Source organism: Manis pentadactyla, chromosome 5 (assembly GCF_030020395.1).
Source record: "Manis pentadactyla isolate mManPen7 chromosome 5, mManPen7.hap1, whole genome shotgun sequence".
NCBI lineage: Eukaryota > Metazoa > Chordata > Mammalia > Pholidota > Manidae > Manis > Manis pentadactyla.
In genome coordinates this window covers 13,218,100-13,242,680 of record NC_080023.1, presented here as the reverse complement: position 1 = coordinate 13,242,680, position 24,581 = coordinate 13,218,100, and the positions used below count along the sequence as shown (strand labels likewise).

The 24,581-nt window shown below is 44.7% G+C and overlaps 1 protein-coding gene across 1 annotated transcript; it reads right to left on the bottom strand.

Moving 5' to 3' along the window:
* Positions 1-464: 464 nt before the first annotated feature.
* On the bottom strand, positions 465-23,132 carry LAP3 (leucine aminopeptidase 3). The gene is made up of 13 exons (XM_036921052.2): positions 22,960-23,132; positions 20,592-20,707; positions 19,170-19,224; positions 18,612-18,717; positions 17,335-17,494; positions 15,812-15,976; positions 13,011-13,169; positions 8,742-8,866; positions 7,548-7,636; positions 6,591-6,693; positions 3,340-3,419; positions 1,480-1,589; positions 465-1,024 (listed from the first exon to the last, which is right to left on the bottom strand). The coding sequence occupies exons 1-13, from the start codon at positions 23,059-23,061 to the stop codon at positions 835-837; spliced, it is 1,560 nt and encodes a 519-aa protein (XP_036776947.2). The 5' UTR covers positions 23,062-23,132; the 3' UTR covers positions 465-834.
* Between the last annotated feature and the right edge of the window lie 1,449 nt (positions 23,133-24,581).

Genomic DNA, 24,581 nt, shown 5'->3' with positions numbered 1-24,581 from the left:
AAAGATGAGACCGTTGTTCTAAGTCTACACATGTGGGATTTTGTTTATTGGTTAAGTCCCAGGTGGGGAGCAAATAGTTTATCCATTGACAGTTCCTTTTACAGTCTGGTTTCTTCACTATTTCAAATCATTCAAGTCATGAGCTGAAAAAGATTTATAGTGTAACAATTAAGAATGCCAGTGCTGAAAGCAGACTGCCTAGATTTAAACCTCTTCTCTCCCACTTCCTAGCTTGCTAACACTGGCGTGTTACTAACCATCTTTTGTGTCTTGTATGGGAAAAACACCTCACAAACTGGTAAGATCACTGAATGCTCCGGTGTGATTAACACAGAGAAAACAACCTTTATCACCATGCTGCGACCTCACAACTTAGTTCACGTACAGCCGAGAGAGACCGGTCATGTTACAGTAGTCACTAGGTTTACAGTAATAGGTAAGTAAACACAGAGCCACAGCAGAGAGAAGAGAAAGTTGGGTTTATTGTTTCTGACAATGGCATATAGTAACTTTGTTTGTTCCTAGTATCACAAATCTGAAAAACAATTTTTCTCAATTAAAAACATACTCTGAAGAGCACTAGGTAGTTTTTAAAAATGCATCATCATTAATAGAATATATTAAATATCTTGGCAGGCAAGATACCATCTTTACCTTTATAAATCTCTACATAAAATGAAAAAAACAAGGCAAGGAATCACATTTTCTGCTGTTCTACATTTTTAAATACCATCCTTTGTTTCTTTTAAAAAGATTTTCATCCATTCATTCAAAAACATTTTTAAGCGCAACTGCCCATTTAAGACAGAAAGAAGGAATCCTAGAGTATCTGAATTAAGAATTATCTTGACTGAACTGAAGCAAGAACTCTATCAAGGTCCTCGTGGGCCTCCCAGTCATGCCCTTCCGCAGATACGGAACCTCGTCTTTGTTGGTCATCACGCCTGCTATGTCTAAATGGGCCCAGTGAGGATGAGTCACAAATTCTTTCAGGAATGCTGCAGCTGTACATGCTCCTGCAGATCTGAGAAGGAAGGAAAAAAAATCATTATTTAACCTCATGTAAATATCCACTGGACATCTTAAGTTATCCATTCTTGCTAAGTAGCTTCTATAAACAGAGGGCAACACTTTGTAAGAAGGTAACCCGGAAACCACTTTGAGAATATTTATTTTCAGACATAGCTTTAAAGCAGTAAATGATAAATTCTAAATTCCTTTTTTTCTATGGCAATAATTTCCCATATTGTCCATCTTTTTCCTTTACCATTTGCTTGAAATGACCTTTAGATTCGAAAAATTTTGAGAACCAGTTGGGAAATACCTTGAAAACTAAAGATGCTAGAAATTAATGTTTACAAACACTACATCAAAAGGAAATTGGATAGTTACACTTTTTGTGAAAGGGGATAAAATTAAAAATCGTCATTTGGGAATCAATGATTATAAAAATGAACTTTTATGACTCATTTGGCATACCTATATTTTCCAATGTTGTTAACATCAGCCAGTTGGCAATCTACAACCTGTCTTGTGTAATGTTCAAAGAGAGGCATCCTCCAGACACGGTCCCCCATTTCAATACTGGCCTAAAGAAGAAATAGAAGACTGGATGAAGTAAGTTCTGGGTAAACTCATGGCACTGAGGTGTTCAGTGCAGGAAGGAAAGAGCTGCTCTGACCTGTTACTCTAAAACATGAAACTCTACAACAGGTTCCATGATTATTTCAGCTGGTTAAAAGATTTACTTAAGAATTATAAAAGAAACCACGAATGTTACAAGACAGTCCCACAAATCTGTAGGGCATTTGCTAAGATCATCAAACATATGGTTATCTTTAAATTAGGAAGCAGGTTATAGTGCAGACTTGCAGATTTGATAGGGCTGAAGTAGTCTGTGATGACTGTCACCTCAGTGTGCTAGAGAAACATGTCTGGAACTGCACCACTGAGGACCAGATCCCAAAACAAGGTGACCTCACTCATTCACATAATCATTTAGACATTCATTCATCATGTACTCAATGTCTACAGAGCACCACCAGGTGGTGGGGATATAAAGAAATATAATATCTGAGCCATAAAAGGGCCCACAGCTAGTGGGAGAAACAGATTCATAAACATTGTTTTGCTATACTGTGGTCAAAGGTAAGACCCAAAAGTGAAGAATTAGGAAGGAGCAATAGAAGCTGTTATTTGGGATGTGTATCAGATGAGTCAGCAGGGGCTGGAAGTGGCTGCCTCCAGGAATAAAGACTAGACTATTGCAGACTGTTGACTGTTATTTAAATAATATTTATGCACATATAAATTTGTTTTTTTAAAGAAGCTTAAGTTAAAAAAAACAAACAAAATTGTGGGTGCTGGGATCAAAAGGGACACCGAGTGTGTGAGAGGCCGGAGGAGAGATCCCTCGCCCAGCCTGGAAGAAGAGCACTGTGCAAGGTATCACAGGGGTGGGGAGGATAGGTAAGTTTAAGATCTTAAACCACCATCAGGAATGGATTCAGGGGCACTGTGTATTTGTTCCCCATTGGTACATAGTGGGCTCCCACGAGCCGTCTTGAAGCCAAGCAGATACATGGGTCTGCAGCTCAGGAGAGAGACGGGCATAACCAGCGGGAAGGTGCTAGCTGAAGCCACTGGCATAGAGGAGCTTCCCCATGAGGCCTGCGAAGAGTAGGAAGAGCATGTGCCCGGGACTGAACACCTACCAAAGGGGCTGACAGAGAAAAAGCTGGCCAAGGTCAGAAGTCAGAGAAGGCAGCCAGAGAGATTATCACAGAGGCCAAGAGAAGGGTGTCCCCAAGAGGTCAGTTACATGCTGCCTCTCGACAGGCTGTGAGGCAACTGAGTGATGGCCATGAAATCACTGGCTGGGCGTGGGGAGTCAGTGACAGGAGACAGCCGTTCGGGAAAGGCTGGCTGGCTGTGCTAGGGCACAGAGGAGGCAAAGCACAGCTGTGGGAAGACGTCCTCATCACAGCCCACTGGCGGACCAGGCCAAGCCCTATCTACTCACGACACGGTCATTAAAGGCCACTCCTTCCTCACAGCCTTTTCTACCTCAGGGATTGTACCCTATGGCTGTGGTGTTTCTAAGTCCCTTTCACATCACTTTGAGCCACTGGAAGAGAGGAGGAACGTGGTATCATACCCACAATTTTGGGACACTCACAGAAAACCCAAAGCACACTGAATTAAGTATATTGTGTTTCCAATTCAAAGTCACACTACAACATAAAAATCACTTTAACACAGTAGTTAAATAAATACATAGTTTCAAGGTGAGGATAATTTAATCATCTCCCTGGTTTAGGTCTTTATGTATTATCCTACCTCAAAGAGTTTGTTCCACAGCCAGGACGAATTGGTGAAGACCCCAGTGGCACCAGACCCCAAAGCTACGTCCATAGCACCTGCGACACACAAGCCCTCGAGTCAGGGTTCAGCCCCTTCTGGCACTAGGTTTCTCTGCTGCGCAGACCAAAACTTCAGCCTTTAGCTCTATTTTAATGTCTCCCACATTTTCAAAAACATATGTGCTTAGGAAATCCTTACTGTATGTATTTAACATCTTTCTAGTTTCTCAACTAGAACTCACCTTCTACGAAAAATGCAAAAAAAGGAACATAAATACCACTAGGTATAACCATTACGTATTTTCAACATTTCCTTCCAGATTTTTTTCTAAAGTCAAAACACAAGACCATACTGTATATGTGTTCTTCCTTTTACGCTTTAAACATTTATTATACTTTTAAAAAGACAAAAGTTTGTAATTACTTTTATTGATTTTAAAAGTCCGCTGGGTAGAGATACCATAATTTATTATTATTTACAGACATTTAGGCATCTCTAATTCTTCAGTATTTTTAATTACATCTCAGTAAGTATCTGCTGTGAGAGTTGATGCCTTTTTAAAAAATTGTATTATTTTATCATATTTATCTGTTTCATCTTCACTTCCTTCTCCAACAGTTACATCCTATTGGCTTTCTCTTTTCAATATATTTTTAAAAATTCAGATTCCCAGATTCTCTTGGGCACATGTTCCCAAGTGTCAACTGCAATTAGGTGCCTCAGCTCAGTGCTGCCTTCTTTGGTCCCAGTTTTGAAGCCAACTGAAGATACTGTTATATTCATCTTTAACACACACACACATCCACAAGTCAACAACCACACACCATTTCACCAGCCCAACGAGCCTGCCAGCGTCAACTCTGGCCCGTCACCAGCACACTCTGCACACCGCTGGCCACGGGCTGCTTCACAGGGCAAGTGTGACCGTATCATCCCCAAGCTCCTCAGGAGCTTCCTGGTGCTCTTCACTCACAACAAAACCCTGTAACAGACCACGACCAGCCAGGTCTGGTGTCCATCAGCATGTGGGCCTCTCTGTCCCCACCCCAGGCACTGCGCTCTTCTCCGACGCATCCACCTCACCTCATGCGTGCCCCCCACTGGCATGCTCTTCCTTCCCTCCCCACCCAGGGATGCCCCCTCCTTCCGATCCCAGCTCAGGAGACACTGGCAAGTGCCCAACTGCACAGGCTCTCACGGACTCCTTTTAACTCTACTTCTCTGTTTGTCACCTGCACCTTTAAGGCTGCCAGAGGGAGGGTCTGCTGACTGTCACTCTCCACTAGATTGCAGGCTCACGTCTGTTCTGACCCACCTCCATGTTCCCAGCCATTAGCAGGAATTAAACACATTGTATTTGGTGCCCACTACATACCAGATGTATACCGCAGTACATATACACCACTACGTACTACGAACAGGTGCTGGTTATTCACCGCCTATGGTCCACCTACATGAGTCTGGTAGAGACGGGGGTTGTCACAGCTTGACTTAAGTGTACACACTCATGAATGCTTTACTTTTCAAATTAGTATTGGAAAAACTTGTTCACTTGTCCTCAAAACATTGCTATCAACCCTGTAAGAGTATTGCATGAGTACTTAAACCTCGTAAAAAAGATGAGCACGGATGTCAAACAAGAATGTGATACCCTCTTAAAGGAATAGAAAATGAGACATTAATATTTAATGTGATCCAGCTGAGATCAAGACTCTAAAGAGTATTTCATTTCATACTTTAGAAAACAGTTCATTTTCTATGTAATTACAGAACTAGTTACCACCACCAATTTCAGAATTACCAATAGCAGAGGCATACTTTCTATTTTCTTTTAAAGGCACGTTTGGAGTCGTATGTTGAGTGCTAAGTAATCAGTGCTACCAGAATTGTTCACAATCTCGCAGAAGCATCAAAGTCCCAAGGACGGTGCTGACGTCACCACTCTCATTCCTTCCTAAACCACGTCCATGCGTTAAGAAAATGCAGAGCAGCAGCAGGACTGACCGGCCACCCCTGAACATGCCACTGCTCCTACCCTCAGGATGGCTGTGGGGCCAACTCTCCCACCTTCTCAAACCCTCCGACTGGTGGGGGGACAGGGTGGAGGTCTGTGATGCCTCATCTACAGACAGGGTGTACTCCACCCACCTCACCACTGCCCCCAAACCCTGGCCTTAACACCTCCGCCGTTCAGCTTAACATGTCTGCAAAACTGAAGAGGGAGACAAAGGACCATGAAAATGCCCTAAGGCTAACTTAAAAAGGACTCAGCAAGTCAATGTGTGCACTACTGTTAGACCCACGTGAAAGGGAAATATGAACTGATTTCTGTTAAAGTAAAGGCTCACATGACCAGGGGAAGAATAAAAACCCAAGGATAAAAACATGATCTGAAATTTTACTTGAGAAGAGGCAGAATGAATCCCTAGAAGGAAAACTGCTGGACAGAAGATTACGAACACTGGGTTTTACAATGAGGCAGTGGCCGCTGCCATCCCTTTAGGAATGTACCCGTTCACCCTGCAGAGCTGGCGGGATTACGGCCTGCCTTCACCCAACGCCTGCCACGTGGTGGTGCCATGTTCACAGGCTCTCCAAAGACTCCCCCAGTCTTACAAGTCTGAGAGGCATACAACACGTGTCCCTGTGTATAGACGCTGCAGGGCGTCAGGTAACTTTCCCTGAGGCCGACTAACTCGTAGGTGGCGTGGCTGGAAGACATCCTGGGTTGGCCTGAAAGCTCATGCTTCATGCCACATGACACTGCCTGCCTCTGTTAAATGAGCATCTTGTTAACCACCCCTAAATGTCTTTATTCCTTTATAATATCAAGTACAAAGAGTTCAGAAACCTGAGTGGGCATCAGATACATTATGACTGATAAAAAACACTACTGATTTTAGGATTTATCCCTAATCTTTTCAAATGTTTCAAATAGCAATCATACCAGCAAACATCTCTTACTGTCATTTTTAGATGTCACTCTGGATGGGCTATGCTGACCCACTTGTTATTTCTTTTCTTAGGGCACAGCTGGAATGTCTTAAAATAACAATCCTATTATTCAAAACAGTTACAAATCCAGAACAATTTCTTGGTGAAAGATCTTTGAACGAAAACAGAGAAGCCAAATTTCAGCAGAATAATGTCCTGAATACAATGCGTGCATTCTAAACCAACATGTAAGACTTTCTTCAAACAAAAGCAGGAAAAGCATGCTGTCTGACCTGTGAGGGTGGCGGCATTGATGATGATCTTTGGGTTAAAGGTGTGCGCGTAACAAAGCGCATCAGCCAGTACGAGCCTCCCCTCAGCGTCCGTGTTATCAACCTGCAAAGAGGATGGTCAAAAACACAAAACAAGACAAGACAATGGAAGTAATGAATATCAAAACTATATATTCACAACAATACCCAATTTAAAAGTGAGAAAAAGCTAGTGTGACGTTTATTATTAAGTATTACGAACACACTTGTACTTCAACTAGAATAGGAATATATTTAATCTGAAGAGAAAATATAATAATCCCTGTACCAGAGCTGATGACCAAATGGCCATGACTTTGGAAGCATTTGAAATAAAAAGAAAATGGTTCATTTTATCAACAAGTTGGTAACAGGAAGGGGAAAAAATTTCAAGATTTCTGAGAATAAATAGGCTAAAGAGTTTAAGAAAGTTACAGCGGAGTGGCAGCCTGGGACTTCCAGACATAAGAACTCTTGCAACTTCAGCAATTTTATATGTATTACATATATTACACTCCTTTTAAACAGAAGCCCAATAGTTGTGGCAGCACATGTGCCACATCCCCCGGGGTGGAGAGTCCCTGACTCAGGACGGTGTTTTCCACCTCAACACCTAAATGGAGAAAGTTAATGTGAGACAGGTATACCCAGAAAATAGCCCATATTTTCCTGCTTTGTCATGTTACACAGGCTGGCTGCAAATTGTGGTAATTTGTGTGTATGATATATGGGAAGCAGGACAAATAAGATAGAAAAGCATTTTTAAATTCCTGTAAAGAAATACACTTGACTTTGTATGAAATGCTACTTGCAATAAATTCACTGCCCTCCCCTCCAATGAGCCTGCACTGTGTACCCATTCCTGGTATGTTTAGGTGGCTGCCCGAGATTCCTTTAGAAACACCAGGAAGGGTAGGGCTGTGTCTTCCATTTACAAACCTGTATGGTCTTCCCGTTCTTGGCTTTAACAACATCCCCAGGCTTGTTAGCCTTACCGCTGGGCATATTTTCACAAAGAGGGGTCAAACCTATTAGAAAAGAGTACATGAAAGAACCTGGAAAGTGCTGGGCTCACCCACAGGACCAAGGCGACTGGTGACCCATCAGAAGCATGCCACAGACACCACCTTAACCAAGTGATCACATTTAGCATCATCCATGACCCAGCTGACGTTACGTGTATCACAATCAAAAGTACATGTCACCCATGTGGCATTCTTACCAAAAAGTCTGATCTGATTCTATTATGAAGAAACAACCAAATAAATATAAATCAGAGAACTTCACAAGACAAGCTGGGATACAAGACAAAAATGTTATGAAAGAAAAAAAAAAGATAGGAATAGTGTTCTACGTTAAAGAAAACTAAAGAGACGTGGCAACCATGTAATGTATGATCCTTAATTAGCTCCTAGATTTCAAAAATACAAATAAATATGCATGTGTATTGGTATACATGCACACACATGTTAAATGATTAATTTTCAGACAACTGGGAAGTCTGAATTGGATTACTCTATCAACCCTTGGCAACAAAGGGATTGTCTTTACACAAAATGTCCTTGTTCTTAGAAGACACATGCTGAAGTAGTCAAGGGTGACAGGTCATGTGCACAACTTACTTTCAAATAGTTCAGCAAAAGAGGACTATGGTATTAAGGGACACTGGGCAAGTCATTTAACCTAAGTCTCTCCCACCCCAATACTCCTCTGAGATGTGGCGGACTCCCAGCATTGTGTCTGGCATCATGAGCTCCAGAAAGAGCTGCCAAGCACTGAGGACTACTGTCCAGGCACTGTCTGTCTATTGCACCATTTCATTGGCTGCAACCCCTCTGAGGCAATGACTAAATGAGCTGGCAATGCCTTTCACCCTGACCACTGAGCATTTTTCACTGGAGTCAATCACAAACCCAGCGTCATGTGCCCATGACTGCTAACCACTTTTTGCAGAAGTAAAACAAATCAATTCTAGCTACAGCCCATGGTTGCAAAACACATTTAACTCCATCAGTACAGACAAGAAAACCTCAGCTAAACAGCTTCTGATCTTTTCAAGTTTGAGGACACCATGTTGTTGTTTCAGTTCTACCGTTTGCCTGGCTTCCAAGATATACTCCGCTTCCCACTCACCGATGACGTTAACGGGCAGACTGAGCTTGGCGGCAGACACAATGGTTGAACATATAGTGGCTGCTCCTCCCATGTCGGCCCTCATGAGGTCCATATTTGCAGAAGGCTTGATGGAGATGCCGCCACTGTGGGGAAAAGGACAATGTCCAATACTGACAGTAAGGAAGAAGTCAAAATCATTTTCTTAAAAAAGAATAGATAAGTTGAGGGCTAACTACTGCATAAAAGCACCACCTATCCTACAGAGGATTCAAATTTCTAAACTGAGAAAATTGAAAGATTTTAACATTTTAAAGATGATACTACAGTCTTTATACCCACATAGGTTTGTCTTTTCAGTAGGTTTTATGAATTGATCAACTTACTGAAACTGAAAGGTACAAACTGTTAAAGAAAGCGGACAAGCTCAAAGACTGGGAAGGTCCCTCTCAACCCCCAGAAGGACAGACAGAGAACAATTCCCTCCGAAACCCACAAGGTATGTGAGATTCTGCTGATGGCAAAATACAGCCTCAGTCAGGCGGGGCTCAGGAAGGCAGTGACCCAGAGCCTTGGAGAGGTGCTCAACCAGGCCAGCTGGGAAGGGTTTCCATTAGCAAGAACCCACACTGCCCCAAACCAGCTTCTCTAACTGACTAGGGCTTTTCTGCTTCCAGTTTCTAAGACTCCAGAAGCCACCTGCCCCGTAGGCTGGGCTCTGAGCAGGGGCTTTGAGGCGGAGCCCTGAGGTCTTGGGCTGGCTCGCCGTGGAGACGGGAGTGTTCCCTGTGCTGATGCCTGCTCTCCCTGGAAACCAGGACCTAATTCTCATGTGCCTTAGGAGCACTTGATAATTGGATGGCTGTCATTTACACCTAGAATTAAAGATTCACTGGCTCAGAATATGAGAAGAAACACACTTCTGGCTCAGGAAGTCCCAGGATCACACAACTGGGGGCAGAGGGAGCAGGCCAGTGCAGGAGACGGCTCTGTCTACCCACCACGTCTGTCTCAAGGCTGCTTCTGTGCTGGCAGCCCCACTCTCCACCCAGTGGACCACAGTTCTACAGTGACCACCAAAGACCAGTGGTGATCCTTGCTCACCTTTTAGACCTCTCTCAAATCCACCCATTTTTTTTCTATTGCAACCATCCTACTGAGGCTGCCATCATCTCTCATCAGGATGTTTGCCATGGCTCCTAAATATGAGGGTTACCCCCTTCATTTCATTACCCCCCCCAACTACCAAGTTTTTACCAAAATAAACAATATCACTACCAAAATCCCAGTAGTCTTTGCATGTGGGTAAAGCAAGTGGCAAGCAGATTCTAAAACTGATATGCAAATGCAAAGGATGCAGCCAAAGTACTTTTGGAAAAACCAAGCAAAGCTGGAGGACTCATATTACTATATTTCAAAACAAAGCTGTGCTTCATCACCAGGCCCTGGTGAAGGACATAAGGGTCTAGAGACAGACTCACATTTATAAGGTCAACTGATTTAACAATGGTGCCAGGGAGGTCAGTGGGGAAAGGAGAGTCTTTTCAACAAATAGTTTTGAAATAAATGGATATCCACATAAAAAGAAAGAAAAAGAAAAGAAAAACAAAGCTCTGTGCTTTTCACAGCAAACACAAAAATTCAAAATGGATCATAGCCTTACAAGCTAAAACCATTATCATTTATAGAAGAAAATACAGGCATTGACATAGGCAGTAATTTCTTAAACAGGACCAAAAAAGCATATAAAAGGACCAAAAGAGCTATAAAATAAAAAACTGATCAATTAAATTTTATCAAAATAAAAAATTGCTCTTTTAAAGATGCCACGTAAAACAAAGAAAGGCAAGCCTCAAAATGAGAAGAAAATATTTTCAATACATTTATCTGACAAAGGACATGTTCCTAGGATACATTTTTAAAAACTTCTAACACAGTAAGACAAACACTCCTATAAAAAAGGGCAAAAGATTTTACCGGACACTTCACTAAAGATATACCAATGGCCAAAAAGCACATTAAGAAAACACTAAACATTGTTAGTCATTAGAGAAATGCAAAATAAACCTCAAAAAGATACCACTACACACTCACTGGGATGGCTGGGATTAGAAAGACTGACAATATCAACTGTTGAGGAGGATGTAGAACAATTAGAATCCTTGTACCTCGATGGTGGGAATGCAAAATGTTATAACCATTTGGAAAAGTTCGGTAATTCCTTATAAAGTTAAACATGCAGTTCTTATATAAGTCAGCCTCTCCTTTCCTAAGACAGCTACCCAAGAGAAAGATAAACATAACCATCCACACAAAGGCTTGTAGATGATCTTGGCTTTATTAATAAAGCAACTGAAAACAACCCAAATGTCCATCAAGAGATGAATGGGTAAACAAATTTTGTTATTTCTACACAGTGGACTACTAATATTCAGTGACAGAAAGGAACACATGTCTGATGGGTAAATCTCAAAATTATTATGATGAGACAAAGAAGCCACGAGTAAAAGATTCCATATATGTATTTCTACAACAGGCAAATCGAGTCTACAGTAACAGAAAGATGACTGTGGTGGCTCAGCAAGGGTGGGGAACGGTGACTACAAAAAGGCCCAAAGGAGCTTCTGGGGTGGGGGTTGGGGGGTGAGAGGAGTGGTCTATTTTCATGATAATGGTGGTTGCTGCATGGATACACACAGTTGTTAATGCTCACTGACTTGAACACTTACAGGGAGAATTTCACTGTACCTATAAATCCCATGTCATTCTTTCCCTCTGCTAGAAACCCTGCAGTTACTCCCAATTGTTCTTAGAGCAAAGTCCAAAATCCATCTGGACCCAGCACACCCTGGCATCTGCCTACCTCTCCAGCCGCTCTGGTACTCCTTCAGTTCCAGAATTCCCCCAGCGACCCTCCCCACCCCTTTCCTTGTCCTTCTCCCTGCTGAACGAATGCTTCCTTATCCTTATCTTTATCTCCCCTTCAGGGAAGCTTTCTCTAAACCCAAAGACCAGCTCAGGCTTCCTTGCTAAATATTCTCATAGCAAAAATTTAAGTATGAGCTTAAATAACAATAGATGTCATGCTGAGCATAAATGTTGCATTGAGGTATTAGCCCAAGACAGTATAAAACCATCACAATTAGCAAGACATTTAAAAACAGATTCATTTTCATTATCTAATCTTTATTAGCTATAGTGTTTCCTAAAACACACTTAGGTACAATGGCATAATGCATGCAACTTACACACACAAAAAATGCATATTTTGAATGGTATGAGCTTGTAACTTTTACCAATGAGCTACCTAACAAAGATTGCTTTGAGACCAATGCTTTAAAGGAGAGAAGGTGACCAGTGGGTGAAGACACAGGAGACATTACTAACTGCTACTATGAGCAAGACCACCCTGGCAGCCAGCTCTGCTCAGGACAAAGGCAGCACAATGCCTAGAAGCACTCTTGTGAGGGCTGGGGTCACACACGCTTCCATGGACCAAAGAACCATGGTCCATGATTCCTGTAAGATACAAATTTCCTTCAAAAGGAAATTTGGAAAAGGTCACTTTCTGTACCCTGAGAAGTACTACAGTTAAAAAACAGACAAAAGAAAAAACCACCAAAAAAAGATTTCTCTAACCTAGCCTAGTGGTCAAATAATCCTTTTTAAGTCTCACACTTAAATTACCATTCCTGAAACTAGTATTCAGGAGCAGACGCTTCCATGGGAAACACTGACTATTCCTTCTTGCAACTCAGTTTCTTGAAATAAGCAAATAACCAGTTCTAAGGAATACTTATGGCTTAATAAGATAAATTGGGAGCTAGACTGGTCAGCTAAAAAGGTCATCTGAAGAAGCAAAGGGAAGATAATATGATCCAACAGCTGTATCACCACTCGCCACATGGGGAATCTTTAGTGTCCACATAGGAAAATGAAAGTGTATGATGGAAAGATTTTAAGACATTTTAAAGACAGGTCTGAATTTGACTTCCAACTCTACTTATTAGTCATGGGGCTCTGAACCAATTATTTAACCTCTCCAAGTCAGTTTCCTGCCCTGTAGAATGTCTGCAACGCCCAGCTCCTACGGGTAAGAGCACAGTCAACGTATGTAAGACGCCCAACAGCGTCTCTGACACACAGGAAACATTTTGTAAGTGGCAGTTTAATACATTTAAAGTAATGCGCAAGATTTGACCAAGTGTCATGCTTTTGAAGCAAACACCAAGTAATACAAGTGCATATAAACAGTCGCCCAAGTAGGACGCACACCAGGTAAGAACGAACCTATCAAAGGTGATTCCCTTGCCAACGAACACCAGGGGCGGGTCACTCGCGTTGGGGCTGCCTTTGTAGTGAATTTCCAGGAAGACTGGAGGCTCATCGGACCCTTTGGCCACACTTAGGAATGATCCCATCTCCTGTTCTTCAATCCAAGACTTGGGTCTAACAGGGCAGAAAAGGGAAAAAGTAAATACACTTTGTTATCTCTTTCAAAAGCTCATCTGTGTGTAAAACGGTGTAACAAGCTCTTAAAGTTATACCCTCATTAACGTTTCAATGATCGAGTCCTATTTGCTTTTGGTATATTCTCCAGCCAGGCTCACTTGATTCTGAAACTTTCTCATCTATAAAATGAGGTCAGTGATACACCTCCATCGAAAGGTTAGCTGAAGGGTTACTAATGAACTCACTCATATCCCTAATGTATCAGGTAATTGTGCATCATCGATAAATATTTCTTGATTTTTACCCCTAATCTACTCACATTTATCTAAAGTTTTAACATAAAGTTAGCAAGGCTCTGAGACCATAAGAGGTCCTTAAAGACAGTTAAGGGGTCCACTGCTTTTTTTAGGTACTTCTAAAAAAGACAAAGAAAGAGCCACCCAACCAAATGAACAACAAACAAAAAAACCAACAAGGCCACACCCCACTGGCTGGACTGAATGAAGTATCCTATTTATCTGCTTTGTTAGAATTGCTGGAATTCAGTCTTTTCAATGTTGTACTATCGCTCACAGTTTCAACTGCAGTTTGAGATGTCTGACTGAAGGGAGTCGTTGCCAACACACATGGGACTGATGGGAATGATTTAAAGGGAATAGTCCTTAGTGCCAACCCAAAAACAGATGCCACACACCAAACCCTGAGGCCAGGGTACAAAACACCTACCTATTGATTTCTGGCACAGTAACTGGGGCCAGGAGGGAAATCCTACACTCCCTGGACAGAGACAACCACATCCCCAAAATGCTGCTCCTGCTATGGCCCTCCTGTACATTTGGTAAAATTACAGAAAAGGGGTTATGTCATGGAGAGATGGCCACCAAACTTCAGAGGGAAAAGAATATAAGAACAGAAGGTCTGACAATAAAAAAATTGCTTCAAAAGCAGCAGGGCTGTAACATGGGTATTTAAGTCACAAAGTCAGTACGTGATGTTTTATTAGAGGCCTGCCTTCTGGAAGTACCACCTGTCTGCCTCTGACTCACCCCTGCCCACCGGAGAGTGGTTTGGCGCAGCTGCCTCCGTGTAAAGGGTGTGCCCCGCCCGCTGACCCACCTCCTCTCTGGGGAACCTTCCCTTTCCTGGGCCACAAGCCTTTCAGCTTCCCAAGGGGCCAGTACGCACCCAGATGCCCTGCCCCACTCTCTCCATGTGCTCACTTCCAACAACTGCTCAGATCTGCTGCGGTATATCCATCAGCAAGCCTTCTCCTCCTCCACCACCCTCCCTGCCCCTCTGCCCCTGCAGCAACTCCCCGTGCTGCACTTACCTGCCTCTGCCCTCCAACTAGGGCCTCCCTTCTTTGAGGACAAGGCCCACTGTCCTCCTTGTTGGTATGCCACATTTGTAGGTACACAGGGGTGCCCTCACTGATGTGTAACCACACAGCCCACACAAAGTAGCTCTGATCTCCTCAAATAAAACTAGTCTTTGCCAAGTAACCTTCATAGAGCCTAAACATTGCTGCAAATTACATGTATGTGAACCATTCCAAAAATGTTCTTAAGCTATTCTTCTATAGGTTACACATTTCTCTTCACTCAGTTTAGACCATATGGGTTTTCTTGAAGGGGTGGCTGGAAATGAACTGTAATCACGAGTACTGAAGAATTTTTTTAAATGGAAGTCTCCTTGAGAAACAACTTTGATAGTGAAGATTTAAGCAAAGCAAGCATCTATTGATTTATTTTAATCAAAAATTACCAAATGCTCAGACTTGGTTTGCCTAAAGAGTTATTGGGAGATCACAGGAGCGTAACAACCTGGAAGGGCAGCTTTTACGTCCACCAGCCTGGCTGCTGACGACAGCTCAGGACTGCCTAGGTCACCTGCCCTGCTACCAGGCTCAGGATTACAGGGCAGAGATGCTCATTCCAAGTCACAGCAGGCATGCTGTGTTCTTCACTTGTGTCAAAAAGAGGATAGAAAGAATTTGCCAAAACAAAACACAATTTATGTAAGTTCCTCAAAAAGCTGAACAGTTACCACTTGGTCCAACAATTTAATTCCAGGTACATCCCAAGACATGAAAACCTACGTCCACTCAAAAACTTGAACACTAATACTCACAGTGACTTTACTCATGGTAACCAAAAGGTGGAAACAGTCCATCAGCTGATGGCAGGGGGAGAAGGAAATGAGGAGGGACTGCTCATGGGTACTAGGTTTCTTTCTGGGGTAATGAAACTGCTCTAAAATTGATTGTGGTGATAGCAGCACAACTCCTAAATTTAGTAGACACCACTGAATTGCATAGTTTACACAGTATTTACATTATGAGGTTTGTGAACTCCATTTCAATAAAGCTGTTAGAAAACACACACACACACACACACACACACACACAAACACACACACCCCCACCCTGTGGTGTGAAGTCATAGCACCCTCTCAAAGACAAGGGAAAATATGATGGAAAGAACCTCAAACTGAGCCCTCTTCTCAGTTCGTGTGTGGCTGCTGGTGGGTTGTCTCACCTCCGGTCTTGAGTCACTCCTGAATAGTGAGGGAGCTGGATTTTAAGATCTCTAAGCCTCTTGGCTGTCATATCCCAAGTGTATGACATAATCCTGAATTACCTGATGTGGACGTCTGTTTTACTACTAGCACTTTTGAGAGACTTCTCAATAATTTTGGCAAATCTGGTTGGCGTCATCTCGTTGGCTGGAGTCTCCATCAACTGGCGTGCCAAGTTCTGCCCAGAAGCAAAGAGGACTCCTTTCTGCCAGGCCTCCTGGTCCCCACTGGCAGAAGAAAGCACAGTGTTACTGTCAGACAAGCCCTCCACCAACTGTGTTGCAGCTGGGAGGGACTCTTCCCTTATAGAAACAGAGGAAGACAACTAGTGACCAGCGCTGGACACCTGGAGCTTGGGCTCGCAGTCTGTGGGCGGGCCCAGGGCCGCCGATGGCAGAGTATATACTGAGCTGAGAAACACAGCCCCCGCCAAGCCAAGCCAGAGAAGCCCTGGACAGCACTCCACTGCAGATCCTGCACCTGTGTAAAAAGGGGTGGCCTGGTGGGTCCCTAAATCTGTATCTACCACATAAACTGTTGGAAGAGTTTCAGAGCAGGGCCTGTTTTGTCCTCCTCCACTGCGTTAGGAGCCATGCGGCCCCAAGTGCTAACTGCAGAGTGAGCTTACTGCAATAATCTTGCTGGTGGAACTGAGGGCCCTTCTACCTTCTTTCGACCTGGGACAGGGCTCTCTCTACTTAACCCGCCAGAGGGCAGGGATCAGCTTTAAGAGGATATGTGCATGTTTGATGACCCTGGCTCTCCTTGTGCACAAGAGGAATTAATACAGGAGGCACAGAGACAGATGCAGCAGCTCACCGTTTAGGGGGTGTGCCATGCACTGCACCCTTGACAGGTGTGTCTTTTAGTCATCCTAAGAACCCTACGCAATTGGAATTACAACTCCACTAAGCAAATGAAGAAAATGGAGCACAGACAGATTCTGGTCACTTAACTGAAGCCACCCAGCCATTAAGTGGGGAGCCAGGATTCAAAGTCAGGCTCACTGGTCACAGAGCCCACATCAACTGCCAGGCCGTGCCAGGACCTGCACTGTCCTCACAGCACCATCTCCTGAAGATCTCACGCTATCTTTGCTGACAGCAGGACCATCTCCCAGAACCCAGAACAGGGCTGGGATGTAGTAGGTGCTCAATAAATCTGATGAAAGAAGAGCCTCCCCACTAGACCACTAAGGCAAAGACCACATCCCTTCATCTGTGTACATCTGGCATTTAGCACAATGCCAGCAGATGCTGGCTAAATGGAAATTACTGGACGGAAACCTGCTGGGACCTGTCTGTCACTGTGTTTCCTCCCTCTCAGGGAGCCAACTTGGTCTGGCTTCCTAGAAACCAGCAAGCATGGAGGGGCCTATGGAATCATGGCGGGGACATGCGTGTGAGGAAAGACAGGAGCAGAACGGGGAACGGTTATCATACTCTTAAAATGGCTAAGGCGACGGGGAGGTCACATGCAAGCCACATGGCAGTGCCTGAAACTGAGCAGCAGGCAGCTCATAGCCAAAGGGCCCTGCTGTCGGGACACCGGGGAATGCCACCCCGGTTCGGGCTTTGGTCATCACCTCCCATGCAGCTCCGCCGAGACGACCACCTTCTTCTTCTGCTTCAGGTCGTCGTACTCATAGAGACCAAGCACTGCTCCCTCTGCGGCCGCCTGGGCATCTCCACAGGGGTCCACCTCCACGGAAGAGATCTCTAGGTCCTGAACCTGCCTGCACCCCGCTTCAAAGGGATAAAAGGACAGAGGAACCAGAAAGGTGGGGTCAGTCAGAGACAACTCAAACAGCGGAAGGCAGAGGTGTGGTGTGGTGTGCTGAGAAAACAAGAGCACTGGGGTCAGCTCTGACTCTTGGCTTTTCTGAGGCCCCGCTCCCCTTCTACAGGTGGCGGGAGGACAGACTGGTGGATAAAACGGCTGATCTAGCTCCTCAGAGGGTGGGCCCTCAGAGGGGGCCGCCACTACTAGCATCACTTCTGAAACACCAGGATTTCCTGAGGAGGCTTCCCAGTCACCAGGAGCTTACCAGATTAAAAATGGCAGAAAAATGATGACAATGAAATTATACCCTAAGAGCTGAGTAATGTCCATTATTAACACCATGTTTTATTAAGATCACATCAGCAAAAACTCCCAAATAAAAGTTATGAAATCGTTACCCAATGATGAACTTTGAAAGTAAATTTAACAAGCATATATGATAAACACAGGGACAAAGATCAAGGAAGCTAATCATCACTGCCTCAGCAATGTCTTTTGTAACACCTGTAACCACAGCCTCTGTGGTGACGGCCTCATCCTCCTGCTCTGCTCAGAAGTGACTCAGTAGCATCTGCCTCAACTATTAAACCATTCATATGACCAACACCTACCTTTGGTAAGTAGTGTAAACAGGCACCCTGCACTCTGTAAACATTTTCCCATTTGTAAATAAGGTGGTTCCATGTCTTTAAAAGCTGGGCAACCCCAGGTTTGCATTACAAAAAGGAAAAAATTCAGACACCGTAACTTCCTGGTAAAGGAAAAAATTCAGACACCGTAACTTCCTGGTAAAATGGAGCTCTAAGGTCAACACTACAAGAGTGAACAAATAGTCATGAAACCTCCCAATACAAACCAGAGAAACATCAAAAATGAAATTCCCTCAGCTAACCTCCTGTATCTAATATAAGGCCAAGTATACCGGGTGCGGGAAAATGAGTATTTGCTCAGATGAGTTATTTCTCTGTGAACGTGGTAGGGGTGGTGGGGGTAAGAGGACAAAAAGAGAGGAAGACAGAGAATCTCAAAGAGCAGATCCCTAAGAATCCTTATCAACATTAAACTTCAAGGTTAAATAACCTGCCACAGCAGCTCTGATGTTCTCTTTGCCTTCGTGCCAGTTTTCCTGGTCATCAATTCCAGCTGCCTTTTTGCCAAGGCCGACCACCACCACGCTGGGAAAGTCCTGTGCCACAAACACACAAAATCGATCATTTGATGCCTCTAGGCATGCCTTTCCAGCAACCACCTGCACCTCAGCACACAGCAACATTCACTGTGAAATGTGGGTATTCTGTTTTGTTTTTTAAGGCCTTTATCTTGGTAAAATTTTGTAACTTGTATATTTGAACAGTACAGTGAGGATAACCCAGCAAATAATTCTATTATGTAAAATAGTGCCACAACTACAGAAACTGAACAAAGAGTGCCTACCGATTGAGGAATACAAGAGATGCAGTACTTTGAGAGCAATTCACCTCTCTACAATCTTAAATACCACCTATGGCTTAATACTGGAATAAAACTCTACATTCAACCTGATACAAAACTTTGTGCACAACTATGAAGCCACAGTACTTGGCACATAGCAGGTGCTCATTGGTGGTTTGCCAAATAAACCTTATCTTCATCTCATACCTCATGCAGACCATAAAAGATTCGGGTTTTGCCTGCCTTCAGAGGTGGTCCAGATCTAAAACCAGAGAAAATAGTCGTTTTAAAAATTACAGTTGGCCCTGCTCCCTGGGGAAGTGACACACATATACCTTTAGCATTATTACAATACTCTGCTGTTTCTGTGAATCTGCTGCTTTTGTGTTTTTATCAAAATACAGAATTCTTTCAGGCTAGATTTTTCAGATACAGCACTTCTAATTCTAGCTCAAAAACTATTTAGCAGACTTCCAGGTTAAATATAAACTTATTTGAAAACAACAATGCAAAGTAGTGCCAATGATGCTGGGTAACGTGAGGCTGCAGAGGGGAGCTGAGCACGGGATGCAGGCTGACTTCAACCAGACCCCAGCCTAAGTGGCTGACCTGACTGGATGTTATTTGTGGGGGCCTCATCTACAGGTGGGCAATTTCTAACAAAGCAGGAAGCAAAGCATGATGATAGCCAGAGGACTGGCTGCCTTGGTGCTGCGTGGATAGTTCTCCATCAGGCAGGCCAGGTGGCTCTGTATTCTAACTGGTTAGCTCTTGGACTAATGAATTAATCAAGGTACTTCAAAGGACTAATGAATTAATCAAGGTACTTCAGAAGACTGCCTACAGGTAAAGGTCTGGTAATTGAGAGAGGATGCAAATTCTGTTCCCCAGTGATTAGATAACTACTATAACTATTAGACTACATGTATTAGATTCTAATAGATTATCTAAAACAGAATAATATGCAGTTGCACAGGCTTATGTTGACTCTTCTACTTCTCCCTAATGTGGCCCGAGGCTCAGAAGGACTTGGAAACTAATGTTTCCCTACCTTCTCTAGACCCTGACTAATCTAAGAGTGCAGTCAGAATCACAGTCCCCACCCAAACTTAACTGCATCCGAACCTGCATTCTAACTATTCTGTGCGCCAGGATTTGAGAAACCCTTCAAACTCAAGACCTGCAGTGAGAGGAGCAGCCCCTTTAGGCTGTTTTGAATTAGTCCAGGGACACACTGACCCACATAAATAAAAGCATTCCCTTAAATACAGGGTATTTTATGCCCAAGATAGGGCATAAAAGGAGGTAGAGGCTGGTGAGAAGGCCAGGCAGGTAGGATGAGGGTGGGGAGAAATGAATTGGAGCCAGGAGGGGGGCTGAAGAAATCCGGTGCTTTCCAGATCCTTCTGGCTCAGTCTCTCACAGTGATTTGGTTGAAGTGGCCTGACTTCCCAGAATTGCAGACCCATTCATTCTGAAACACACAGTACCAAACTGCATTCCATAGACACATACTTTCACTTTCACTGGGAAGACACTGGCCACTGAACTTCCATGCATTTTCATCTACTAACAACAAAGCATAGAAAAATATATTTTAAAAACTGGAATCCCCAGGTGAATACTTACATGTTCAAAGTTTTTCTCAGCTTTCCAGACACCAATTTATCAAAATTCTCTCCTGCACTTGTGAACTGTGGAACATCATCTGCGTTTTCTTTGGAATAGATTCCTAAAACAAGGCCCTGAGAAAGCAAAAACAAGAATATACTTACAGCAGATCCCTTAGAAGGACTCCTGTCTGCAAATTCCAGAAGGAGAACACAATTCCACCCAAACCATGTTCCCGTCACCGACAGAACAAAACCAAAACCGAAGAAGGTGCTCAGCGGTCAGCTGCCTCCAGATCCTGCCTAATTGTTTCAAATTCCTGCCAAAGCCAAGACTGCAATTACTACCTGTCCTGGGTCTTCATGATCCCCTCCAAGAAAGGGCTTCCTTCACTTTTAAATAAAGAGGAGCAGAAAGGTGTTTTACGTAGGCAAACAAATCCATTTTCAATCAAATTAGAAAGGGTTCAGAACATACCACCCCAATATGCTGCTCTGGCATATTGGTTATTTTGGGCTCAAGGTGCTTGAGAAAAGCAGGTGCAAGAAAGGCTCTCTCATCTTCCACTTTCTACCTAAAAGCAGGTCAAAAAATTTCCTATGAGAAAGGAAGAGACAATATTCTTATCACCAGACTGGAAGCTGACACCAAAATGAACTCCTACGAAGAAACCTACTACAATAACCCTTTTCTTCCATTAGTTTCCCCCACATATTTCCTAGTCACTGCCCCACAACTTACTGCCCCTAGCCCAAGCCCCTCTGTCTTGTCACATCCCCACAATTTCTCATTTTCTGTTTAAAAAGGTACATAAGTTTTGGAACCTGAAGGTTTTGCGGGGGTCTTCATTTTCCTTTTGAAGAGTCCCACATGCATGTTTCTGCTGTTAATCTTTTATGTCCCTTTAACTCTCAAGCCCAGCCACAGAACCTAGGAAAGCAGAAGTTTTTCCTGCCTGACAAGCTGCAAATGAAAATCTTAGATATTCTGGGATGATATCCCAGCAAAACCAGTGGCTGCACTTGCCGATACTAACAAGAACTCTGGTCAGCTCTGACAGAGAGAGAGAAAAAGGATGCAACGTCCCAGAGGAGCAGAGCATTCTACCCAGCATCGAGAGGCTTACCCCTCCAGGCCTCAGACAACCGAAATAAGGAAGTAAACCTAGGAATCACTATTTGATTAACATGGTAATTTATGACTTTAAACTTGTTTTCTGCCTTATGGCAACTCTGTGACGTGGAAAGAACATTGTAGTCTTCTTCCCAACTGATAGATAAGGAAACGGAAACCTGGTCTGACTAAGCCTCGTCTGACCTACCAGTCCATGTAACAGAACTGAGAGCCCTGACCCCTCTCTCACATCCTTTGTCTGTTCCAAAAAGTGACACGGGTCCTTACAGCTAAGAGTGTCCCTTCTATCTTTTCCACCAAAGACAACAGGCTTCCTTGTAATTGGTAACTTTTCTAGGCTAACTGTGCTAAGACCGCCCATTGCCTGGGAATCCCTGGACCCAAGTGGGAAGGGAAACAGACGGCTGCTACCTGGGAAGGATGCGGATGCGGCACAGCACTGTAAAGGGCACAGGGACAGCCGTCTGATCCCCCGGGCGGAGCCTGAGGCAAGTCGCAACAACATTCCTGGCCGGGGCCAGTCATTTCCTTCTGGTTCTCAGGCATGATTCCCAAACTTGTGATCCTTCCACCAAGCTATTCCCCCTTCCAAGTCCTCCACATCCCAGTCATGACCTTCTTCATAATTTTTTGGAGCTCAATTAGGTGGAGAAGCCTTTTCTTCCGCAAGACACTCTCCTTTTAATTTCACGATTAGATGGGCCTCGGTGCACAGTCCTTTTCCCTAGACAGGCATTATTTTTCTCGAGAATCCCTCTAGGGCATTTACTCCTGGAGGACCTGTGTTTTCGTGGCCTTCCCCTTCAGCTGGGGAGGGAGGGCGGGAGGAGTCCGGGCCGTGACTGGCCGCCTCTGGGACCTTAGGGGACATTCACCTCGCAAGGCCCGGGCTCCCTCCTGGCCACGGCGGGAGCAGTACCGGCACCGTCCTGTCGTGGATAGTCTGAGGACTAAACGCAACAGTGACACAAGGGCCTGGCGCAGAGTGGGAGCGCAGGAAACGTCAGCTCCAGCTGATTTTTCTGTGTTGCCCAGTTCGGGTCCCAGCACCTCCAGACAGGAGAAGGAGGACAGCGCACCACCGGCAAGTAGCCGGCTGGAGGATGCTCGGGGATCCGCGGCCCGCGCCCCCACCACTGCCCAGGCTGGGAACTCTCCTTTTGAGCCGTTTTCCCCGAACTGGCGCCCGCCCGCCCCGAAGCCCCCGTCGCCCGCGGGGAGGACTCCTGCGGCTGGCTCCGAGGCCTCTCACCTTCGTCATGCTTGTGGTAGAGAGACCCTGTCCCCAGAAACGCTTCACGTTCAGCCGTCGGACAGCGAATCGCCCCGCAGCCGGAAGAGGCAGCAAGAACATCTTCTCGGCTCGGCCCCCTGCGCCGCCTCCCCCGAGCACGTGGCGCCTGGAGGGCGGGCGCGTGCCTGGTGGCCAAGGTTTCGGGGGCAGCGCGCGCGCGCCGGGGGCGGGGCTTTGTGGGGGGTGGGCAGGCGCGCGCAGTAAGGCTAGGGCGCCAGAGAGCGTGCGTCCCCCGGGGGCGGGACGGGCGGGAGCGCGCGCGGGGGGAAGGGGAGCCGCTCGGTTGGACGCACCGCTGAGGGCTCCGAGGCGGGCCAGTCCGCGCGTGCACGTGCCGGCCCGAGGAAAGGGGCGGGATCCTTGGACTAAGCGCTAGGATGGGGGCGGAGTCGCGGTCGTGACGTACAAGGGGGCGGGGATGGGGCGGACCGCCCGGAAACTGAGAAATAGGCTACACGTGGCTCTACAGGGGTCTAACTGGCTGGTGATGACGCTCCCGCTGTTATTTTGATTGTTATCCTGTTTTTGTAAAAAATTTTTGGACTTCCTTCTGGGCCAGGGGTGCATAGCTCTTGAGGCAGTTAGCCCAAATACTGCGTTTGAAATAGCTTTGCATACAATGCTTAATATTTTAACTTTTCTTTTTTAAAAAGGGTTTTACATTTTTTTTGTAAAAAGATGGTTAAATGCAACTCAGAGAACATGGGGAAACATAAGGAAGGATACGAAAACCAGTGTCTGATCCTAATTTTAGATGGATTTTTAATTTTAGCCCAGAGCCCGCTGTGTGGGTGTTTGGGTGTGTGCCTGGAGGTGGCGGAGGAGGGGAGGGGATACACCAATTAAAATATTCTTCAAGGACCGCAGTGTTTACATATTCATATGCTTAATGGAAGCAGTAAATTTCACAGCCTCCAAATAACTTGCATCCTTATGGAACAGTATTATTGACCACTTTGGGATGTAAGATTTACTCATCTGTCAAACCGTTAGTGTACAGAGTGTTTACAAAGTTTTTCTGCTACAAACTGGAGTACAACAAGATAAAAGTGTCCCTGGCCCTTATTATTTAGTAAAGGCAAGATATGTCATGATGGTGAAGAGAGGAAAACAGTGTTTCGCACAGTTACATGTGCATATGCTCCAGTTCCTTCTGCCCCCTTCTGTGCTTGACCAGGACTTTGGTCTGAAGCCATGTCCTGCAAGAGATCTTCACTGCTATTCCACGTCTAGGTTCTGTGCTCTGCCTCGGCTCCTGAAGCAGCCTGTCTCAAAGCGCTGACCTGTATTGTGTGCTCACTGTCTGTTTCCCCTAGGGACTTTGGGAGCCATGGCCTTCATCTTTGGATTTCCAGTACCTACATCTAGAGGCCAGACTGTGGCTGGCACATATGCAAAATATTCATAAAATAGTTGAATGGGTACATGATCAAGTCTTAATAGGTGTAACAGTGATAACTAAAGAATAGCATAGGTCTCACTTGTGGCCTTCAGATGGTAAATACAAAAACAAGAAAAGCTTGAAATGAACCGGTAGAGTGAGAAGGATACAGATGTCTGAAGATGACATCAGGATGTGG

Coding starts and splice junctions, on each gene's coding strand:
- LAP3 (XM_036921052.2), bottom strand. CDS start 23,061: ATGTTCTTGCTGCCTCTTCCGGCTGCGGGGCGATTCGCTGTCCGACGG. Junction 19,225..20,591: donor CTGAGAAAAACTTTGAACAT/GTAAGTATTCAC, acceptor CTCTGGTTTTAG/ATCTGGACCACCTCTGAAGG. Junction 8,867..13,010: donor AAGGGAATCACCTTTGATAG/GTTCGTTCTTAC, acceptor TTTTCCCCACAG/TGGCGGCATCTCCATCAAGC.